The 9,428-nt window shown below is 46.3% G+C and overlaps 2 protein-coding genes across 7 annotated transcripts in view; both read left to right on the forward strand.

The window, feature by feature from the left end:
• Window positions 1–215: 215 nt before the first annotated feature.
• LOC129837317 (melatonin receptor type 1B-like) lies at window positions 216–7,357 on the forward strand. Its single transcript, XM_055903385.1, is given in 10 exon segments — window positions 216–336; window positions 2,391–2,419; window positions 2,601–2,737; window positions 2,933–3,072; window positions 5,166–5,304; window positions 5,511–5,571; window positions 5,573–5,626; window positions 5,948–6,028; window positions 6,221–6,785; window positions 6,869–7,357. Coding segments are annotated over 10 exon segments (1,554 nt in total). The 3' UTR covers window positions 7,096–7,357.
• A 110-nt stretch (window positions 7,358–7,467) lies between these two features.
• Window positions 7,468–9,428, forward strand: part of iffo1b (intermediate filament family orphan 1b) — a 41,505-nt gene continuing 39,544 nt past the window's right edge. For 3 of the 6 annotated variants that reach the window (XM_055903378.1, XM_055903381.1, XM_055903383.1), the window contains exon 1: window positions 7,469–8,961. In XM_055903378.1, the coding sequence (XP_055759353.1) occupies window positions 7,943–8,961 (1,019 nt within the window). In that variant the 5' untranslated portion in view covers window positions 7,469–7,942. Of the gene's footprint in view, window positions 8,962–9,428 lie in introns of all 6 variants that reach the window. The other 3 variants (XM_055903379.1, XM_055903384.1, XM_055903380.1) reach the window with 2 other exon arrangements.

Here is a 9,428-nt window from a genome sequence, read left to right on the forward strand (position 1 = left end):
TATCTGTGTTAGCTAATACTATAGGGAATTTAACATCTCTAACTCTCACTCTGTTTTTCTGTGCATGTCTAGGGGGTTAAAACCTCTTACCTTCCACTTTCTAGCACGTTCTCTGTCTCAGTACGTTACTCTCCTCCTCTCTCTTTTGACCTCTTCTGTCTACTGGGCTTTACAGTAAAATCTCTCTCTCTCTGTCTTATTTTCTCCACCAGTTGATGTCTCTGGGAGTGAATGGCTCATGGGGGGGCTCTGTCCCATCCTCCATCCCTCCTGCCTTCCTTTCTCACCTCTCCCCCAGCACTGACTTGGGAGTCGCCATCTGCCTCATCGTCACAGGTGAGTCAAATCTACCGTCTGCCTATAATACATTCACCCCTTGCCACTATACCCCTATACTCTTTAACCACTGATAGAGATTTGAAAGGATTGGATTTTACACTATGTGTGTACTATAAGCAATATGGTGAAAAATCCTCAAAGCCTAGAGGGCAAATTTGAGATATGACCATATTGCTTCAAATAAGTCTCTAGACACTTGGGCATAGAGGCTCAGGGTTGTTGGTTGATTTGAAATTAGGCATCTCTCCTCATCATAGATGAGAGATTCAGTGTTGGTGTCAGTTAACATCAGAGTTTGGTTGGTATTCCTCCTGAGTAACTCACTGGTAGAATAATCACTGGTAAAATAACATAATCTGTACAGTGTAGAAGTATTAGGCTTGGCTTAAGGTATATTTATAGGGGTGAAATTCTGTTCAGATAAATCAAGACTTAAAAACAATATGAACAAAATCAAATTTGATCGCAGAGGACTGAAAGGTTTTCGATATATAAGCTGGGCAACAGCTTTTCACATCTTAATCATCGGAATCCAGAGCCCACACAGATGGCTGAATGGAATCCAGAGCCCACACAGATGGCTGAATGGAATCCAGAGCCCACACAGATGACCGAATGGAATCCAGAGCCCACACAGATGACCGAATGGAATCCAGAGCCCACACAGATGACTGAATGGAATCCAGAGCCCACACAGATGACTGAATGGAATCCAGAGCCCACACAGATGACTGAATGGAATCCAGAGCCCACACAGATGACTGAATGGAATCCAGAGCCCACACAGATGGCTGAATGGAATCCAGAGCCCACACAGATGACTGAATGGAATCCAGAGCCCACACAGATGACTGAATGGAATCCAGAGCCCACACAGATGGTTGAATGGAATCCAGAGCCCACACAGATGACTGAATGGAATCCAGAGCCCACACAGATGGCTGAATGGAATCCAGAGCCCACACAGATGGCTAAATGGAATCCAGAGCCCACACAGATGGCTGAATGGAATCCAGAGCCCACACAGATGGCTGAATGGGTTTACTTTGTTTCAACACAGATCTGTCATCCATCAGGATCAACCTTTCTGATCAAGTATGTCAGTGATCTAACTCTCTGTGACTGTTTCCATTATGGAGCTGTGTAGACAGACTGAATACAAAGTGTATTAGCATAGCAACCCCAGGGTCACACCAGAGAGGAGAGGGTACACAGAGAGAAGAGAGGATAGAGGACAGATGAGAGTATAAAGGAGAGAGAATACATAGAGAGAGGAAAGGAGAGAGGACAGAGGAGAAAGGAAAGGAGAGAGGATACATAGAGAGAGCACAGAGGAGAGATGAAAAGATAGAGGATACATGGAGAGGAAATTAGAGAGCAGTGAGGAAAGGAGAGAGGAAAGGTGAGAGGAAAGGAGAGAGGAAAGAAGAGAGGAGAGGATACACATGAGGAATCACAGCATGGAACATTCCATACCTGTTGCTCCCAATAATTACCTACACAACAAATCAAATGAGGCTATGAACAGCACCCTGCACCCCACTGGCCAGCCAGCCAGCAAGCAACTATGTCGATTCAGCTATAACATTTATTCACTTTGGATTGGTTCCCCGATGCTTTCAAAGCCGGATAGTGTGTTGGGGGGGTCAGGAAGGTAGCAGCGGTTGAAATATTAAATGATTGACGGTGTACTGACCCTTGTTATACCCCAAAGCGGACAGTGAGCTGGTCCACATGCCAATAATGCTGAAACAATATTTTCAGTCTGTGTTTAATGACTACACCCACTGTGATAATACTGCTGTACCATAAGAGAGTATATCATATAGCAAACTAAAGCTATCTTTCTCTCCCTCCTCCTCTCCCCTGTTTCTGCCACATCTATCCATCTCTCTCTCTTTATCACGCTGTTGTCTCTTCTTTCTCTGCTTCCTCTCTTCCTCTTCATCATCACCTCTGTCTCTATACTTCTATCTTTCTCTCTCTCCCCGTCGCTTCAAACCTCCTATCTCCCCGCTCCTGTCTTCCTTCTCTCCTCTCTTCTTCTCCAGGTGTAGTGTCAGTGGTTGGGAATGGCATAGTGCTGTTGGTTTCTTCTCTCCTCTCTTCTTCTCCAGGTGTAGTGTCAGTGGTTGGGAATGGCATAGTGCTGTTGGTTTCTTCTCTCCTCTCTTCTTCTCCAGGTGTAGTGTCAGTGGTTGGGAATGGCATAGTGCTGTTGGTTTCTTCTCTCCTCTCTTCTTCTCCAGGTGTAGTGTCAGTGGTTGGGAATGGCAGTGCTGTTGGTTTACTGTAGAAAGAAGAAAAAACTCAGACCACCAGAACTCATGACTATTAACCTGGCCATCTGTGATTTTAGATACAGCCTCTTGGGGGCGCCATGCCTCATAATTTCCAGGTGAGCGATTCCTGTCGACCAATCTTCAATCCCCCATACTGACAGTATGAACATCAAACTAGAGAGAATGATATGGTACAGGTGTCTTTTATCCAAAACAATTAACAGTTAACACTCACATCCCATGAATCAGACAAAGTGCTTAGTGTTCCAATGATCATTATCAGGTCATTAACTCCTCCTCTGGTCCACCAGTGTGTCCCATGGCTGGGTGTTTGGGGAAGCAGGGTGCCTGTGGTACGGGTTGCAGGGCTTTGTTTTTGGGATCGGCTCCCTCATCACCACCTGTCTCATCTCTCTGGACCGCTGCCTCAAGATCTGCAGCTTCAGATACGGTCAGTGGGATTCCCTTCATTTCTTTTGAGTCATGTGTGTAAGTGCATACTTATTCTATCCTATTCTTCTTTTTTCTTTTTGACATACTTTCCTTTCCCTTGGGAAGACAATGATAAAGTGTTGTTGAATCCCAAAACATTTAACTTACCTAGGCTACATTTATCCTTCATCCTTATTTGATATTTTTCCAAACATTTCATAACATGAAATACATGTCTAATAATCAATTGAGAGAACAAAATTGGTGACACAAAAGGATATTGTTAACCCCTGACCCCTTTTAGTGGCCTCATTGAGTTCCTGTTTTCCCTGAGGCTTTAGTCAGTGGGTCAGAGCATAAACAAGGCCCTTGCTTTGAATAATGCCCTTTATACTGAGCACATCAGATGATTGATTTTGAACAGAACCTCTGCATTCAATGATCTAATCTAAACATACACTATATATACAAAAGTATGTGGACACCCCTTCAAATGAGTGGATTCGGCTATTTTAGCCACACCCGTTGCTGACAGGTGTATAAAATCGAACACACAGTCATGCAATCTCCATAGACAAACATTGGCAGTAGAATGGCCCGTACTGATGAGCTCAGTGATTTTCAATGTGGCACCGTCAGAGGATGCCACCTTTTCCAACAAGTCAGTTCATCAAATGTCTGCCCTGCTAGAGCTGACCAGGTCAACTGTAAGTGCTGTTACTGTGAAGTGGAAACGTCTTGGAACAACAACAGCTCAGCCGCGAAGTGGTAGGCCGAGGCCGCACAAGCTCACAGAACGGGATCGCCAAGTGCTGAAGCGTGTAGCGCTTGTCCGTCTGTCCTCAGTTGCAACACTCACTACCGAGTTCCAAACTGCCCCTGGAGGCAAAGTCAGAGCAATAACTGTTTGTCTGGAGCTTCATGAAATGGGTTTCCATGGCCAAGCGTTGGCTGGAGTGGTGTAAAGCTTGCCGCTATTGGACTCTGGAGCAGTGTAAACGCGTTCTCTGGAGTCATGAATCACGCTCCACCATCTGGCAGTCCAACGGACGAATCTGGGTTTGTTGGATGCCAGGAGAACGCTACCTGCCCAAATGCATAGCGCCAACTGTAAAGTTTGGTGGAGGAATAATGGTCTGGGGCTTTTTTTCATGGTTTGGGCTAGGCCATTTAGTTCCACTGAAGAAAAATCTTAATGCTACAGCATACAATGATATTCTATACGATTCTGTGCTTCCAAAGTTGTGGCAACAGTTTGGGGAAGCCCTTTCCTGTTTCAGCATGACAATGACACCATGCACAAAGCGAGGTCCATACAGTAATGGTTTGTCGAAATCGGTTTGGAAGAACATGACTGGCCTGCACCGAGCCCTGACCTCAACCCCATGGAACACCTTTGGAATGAATTGGAATGCCAACTGCGAGCCAGGCCTAATCGCCAAACATCAGTTCCTGTCCACATACCTTTGGTCATGTAGTGTAGTTTATAATCTGTTTGTCTGTATGTCCGACTCTTCTTCAAGCCCACATTGTAGAGATAATTGGGGTCACTATTGTAAGAGCAGCTTTTGATATTTTTGATTGGTCCAGAGTCCAGCTTGATCTTGTTGCTCTGTTGACCTGGAGATTACTTTTCGGTTACGTAGACACTTCCAAATACCTGATTGTTTAGGTAACACCGGGACAACCTCAGAAGAATTCTAAGGCAGAGGTAGCAATGGTGTTATTGTATTGCTGTTTCGGGGTAGTCATGCAGGTAACTATAGGAAGGGGAAGGGTAGTTGTCAGGCAGGGTTAATGTCTGGACTACCAACATGCAGCACTACATAAAGAAATAGAAAACTGTAAATATCACACACAACCATTTAAACTACTAGCATCCATTTTCAGGGCTTACTTGCAAAAGATGCCTTAGTCTCAATGAGACTCCCTGTTAAAATAAAGGAAAAATACATGTATTCATTACACGCTTCATACATCTGGAGCCTTTGGATCAATCCTATTTCTTATTTACTAATTACTGGTCAATCAAACAAAGTGCTTCACTTTATTCATCTTAACCAATGAGAATAAATAATGGTGGAATAACATTCCTCCATCTCTCTCTACCAGGTCAGTGGATCGAGAGACGTCACATGTCCATGTCCATAGGGCTGGTGTGGTTCTACTCTCTGTTCTGGGCCTCCCTGCCTGTCTTCGGCTTTGGCAGCTACGGACCAGAACCCTTTGGGACCAGCTGCACCATCAACTGGTACTCCTGACTCTCTTATTAGACTCTGTTTTGATGTGTGTGTGTGTGTGTGTGTGTGTGTGTGTGTGTGTGCGTGTGTGTGTGTGTGTGAATGTCTGCAGTTATAAAAGCATTCATCTCATCCAGCAGCAGCAATTGATCCTGGGTACGAGGTTATAAAAGTATTCTCTCTAAATATACATCTTCTTCTTCCTCTTTTCTTTGAGGTGGGGGATGAGGTCATCTTTCATCGACAGGCTCTACATCTTGCTGATCCTGATCATGTGCTTTTTTTCTCCCCACACTGACCATCGTCGCCTCCTACGTGACCATTCTGCTGACGGTGAGAGAAACTGCACCCAGCTGCACAAAATGGCTGATTCAGTAGGGAAGAGTCCAGGGAACTCCACTCAGACTCTACAAAAAACAGCATGCCATGTAACTCATTGATTAATGGAATCAATTGTCCTGGCATATTCTGAGTGGTGCACACTATAACGTATGGAATGCATGCCGAGTACAGTCCAGCAAGCATGATCTATTACCGTGATGGTGGACTCAATAGCTGTAGCCAACTGGTGGTCTAGCTAGCGTGGCCCTTGTGTATTTGTTTGTGGTCAGTGACGGTTGAAGTTTGTGTTTACTGACATGTCTCTCTGTGTAGGTTTACCGTTCTAGTCGCGCTCTGGCATCTATTCCCTCCTCAACTGTCACTCACACCAGCAAAGACCTGAGACTCACAAAGGTATGTGGAAAACAAACTATGTTAGAAGAAGCTTAGTTACTGGCTTGAAATGAAAGATGTCGTAACATCTGCTTTATTCCAGGCAGAGGAACTACCAGGGAATAACGTTTGTATTAACATTGTAACAAGTGTGTAAGTACAGATAGCACAGTATATCTTTCTGTTGTTTCATCTATTGTCTGTCTGTCCCAGATAGCAGCTGTGGTGTGCTCCACCTTCCTCTTATCCTGGACTCCCTATGCCATTGTCTCCCTCTACTCCGCCTTGGCCCCCAAGGAGGAGCATGGGGCTGGGGAGGCCATGCAGGGAGGAGGCCCCTCCATGGGGACTGGAGGATCCACCGGGATGGCCTCAGCCTTCCCAAACATCCCCAACATTATGGGTCTCCTCAATTGGACCTCCACGGAAAACTACGGAAGTGTCTACTACGACCCTGGAGAATCCTTGCGGGACGTGACCAACCCAGATCCCTACTCCTATTCTGGTTTAGGCCACAGTCTGTCTGCTGCTTCCACCCGCAGTTCAGCCCCAGGCCAGGAGGGGGAGTCGGAGACAGGGAGCAACCGGCCGGTGTCCTGCCTGCCACCTATGGTGTCTTTGATACCAGCAATGTTCGCCAAGTCTCACTGCATGATTAACCCTTTCATCTACCAGATCATGAACAATGAGTTCAGAGAGGACGTGTACGACATACTGTTTGGGAGACAGAACGGGGAGAGGAGGAGAATGCAGGGAAGAGCAGGGAGCTACTCTGACAGTAAGGAGTCTTTCATAGCTACAGGTGTGGACTGGACAGGTGCAGAATGACCGATAACTCTCTCTCTCTCTTTCTCTCCTCAGCCCACAAAGGCAGCCTCTCCTACTGCCACAGCTGGCGAGGGAGGAGCAACCCCAAGGCCATGCCCATGGTGGAGTTGGGGAAGAAAGAGAGGGCTGGCGACACCACCTCGGTGGGGTGGGACGCCCTGGGCGTGGCCTCGCTGGACACACAGGTCAACATGGACGGGCAGAGTCTGAGCGAGGCAGGGAGAGGGGGTTCCACCTCTAGTAGTCTGATGACCGAGTGATAGAGGGAGAGATGGATAAGAGAGATGTTGAGAGGATGGAGATGTTTAGGAGCAGAGACATCTTTAAAAACAGCTTTAAAATAAAACATGTTTTGTGTAAGGACAACCAGAGTATTGTCTTTGTCTGTGGATTATGTTCAAATTAGAGTTTCACACAATAGAATAGTGTGTACAATTGTATGTATGTATTTTGTAACAAAATAAAATCGAGCCAAGTGGGAAAATAACAATAAAATGACATTCACAAGTGGAAATGTTCCTGATAAAACCTCCCCAAGTTGTGAACTAGGAGTTTAAGAGGTCTTATGGAACAGTTCATAGCCTAATGGGCACAAAGGTTAAAAGAAAACCAGTTACTTGTGTATTTACGGTAGCTTCCCTGCTCTCCAAATCCCGCAGCACTTGTTGTGTCTTCTTGTGGTCACTTTGGAGCCAGATAAGCTTTGACGAACGACACTGGATTTATTTTTAATACATTAGTGATTTGCAGGATTTAACAGTACTTTCTCTCATATAGCCTATATACCAAAACATTACTTTTCTGAAATATATTTGAGTGTGGTCGTCTGCGCATAGCTGTCAGACTGGCCTATTCGGCATTGTTTTTTGGGGCGAACGTTATCCACAAAAGAGAGAGACAGAGGAAGAGAGAAGGGCACTTATTCCACGAGCCTCTTTAGCCCGAACGGAGATAAATCGAGGATAACATTCGTAATTACAACCATTTACGCAACCAGATAAAGGTGGATAGTCACGGATACGTCTGGTATCCAACAACAAGTCAACCTTCAGTCTATCATTATTTTATTTTGGTGATCTTTTACCGAGAAAATTACCGTCCGTGTTCATGCCAGATCTGCAGCGCTTTAGTTTTCCATACCATAGCATGAATCCTTTGTTAGGGGCGAACTCGCTTCTCCAACATCAACAGCAGCAGAACCAAGGAGGACAGAGTCATCCGGATTCCCCCTCAGGCCTTCTGCCCGAATCCGTCTTCGGCTCGCTCGACCCGACGTCCTTCTTCCTGGGCGACCATCCCGGACTGGGTACGGAGACTCTGCCAGGGTTCGATTTCACCACACCCTCACAAGCTTACCTGCATCTGAACCATAATAACCACTCGTATCACCGGTCTGTGCCTCAACCTCCTGCGGCGATGGCCCTGAGGAACGACCTGGGCTCCAATATCAGTGTCCTAAAGACTCTGAACTTACGGTTCCGATGCTTTCTGGCCAAAGTGCATGAACTTGAGCGAAGGAATAAGATTTTGGAGAAACAACTACAACAGGCGTTGGATGCGAAGAACAGCTGTGATGGAAGTTGTTCTGAAAGCGCTAGACGGGCCCATACCCAAGAAACGGGTGTACAGACCGGGTTTGTGGGAACTATCCCGCTCAGGCCCGGGTCACTCCCGTTCCAAAACACCAACAACTCCGCGAGACGACCCACTACCCTCTTCACACCTGCCCTCAACACTGTCCTCACGCTTGAGTCCAACAACAAAGCTGGAACAAACCCCACCGAACCGAATAAGAATCCGACCATCACGGTAAGCCTATCAACCCCGACAATCGACTCTCCAGCTGGGTCCAATTCAATCACCAACGGGAAAACGGTTTTCAGTACCAGTACTGGCACTGGAACCCCCACCAACCCGCCTCCCCGGTTCCTCCCCGGTACTATCTGGTCCTACAACCATACCCGCAAGCTCGGTTCTGGCGTGGAGACGCGCGTCACCAGCCCGGGTGTGTCCTGGGTCCAGCCGGACGGGGTCGGGGTCCAGATTGATACCATTACCCCGGAGATCAGAGCCCTGTACAACGTCCTGGCCAAAGTCAAGAGGGAGAGAGACGAGTACAAACGCAGGTAAATAGGATCAACCTTTGTTGATTTATTCACCAACGTAATGCCTAATTAACGTGTGTGTCTGACGGGTGTAAAGACGCACGGGGACCTAGAGTTGTGATTAAACGTCTCTTGGCAAAAGTCAGTTGATGTAACTTAATGAAGCTATAATAGGCATACATGTATTATTTTGCTCATGCTACTTGGGTGAAGTAAAAGGCCCTATTGCAACAGATGGCCTCTGAGAGCAGCTGTGTCCTGCCTGTGTTCTGTCTATTTCTGCCACAGCCCACACCATTCTTATTGCTAGAGAGGCAAAAGGCCTTCAGTCAAAGGGCAGCTGGGTGAAATACCAAACATTATCAGACCATAACTGACTCAGAATGAAGTCATGTAACTGAGATCCAACACAGGAAGGCTCTGTTTCAACAATCATACCAATGCTTTTGAAGTTCAAAGACATTTGAACTCTTGAGTTTGCCACTAGC

This window comes from Salvelinus fontinalis, chromosome 38 (assembly GCF_029448725.1).
Source record: "Salvelinus fontinalis isolate EN_2023a chromosome 38, ASM2944872v1, whole genome shotgun sequence".
NCBI lineage: Eukaryota > Metazoa > Chordata > Actinopteri > Salmoniformes > Salmonidae > Salvelinus > Salvelinus fontinalis.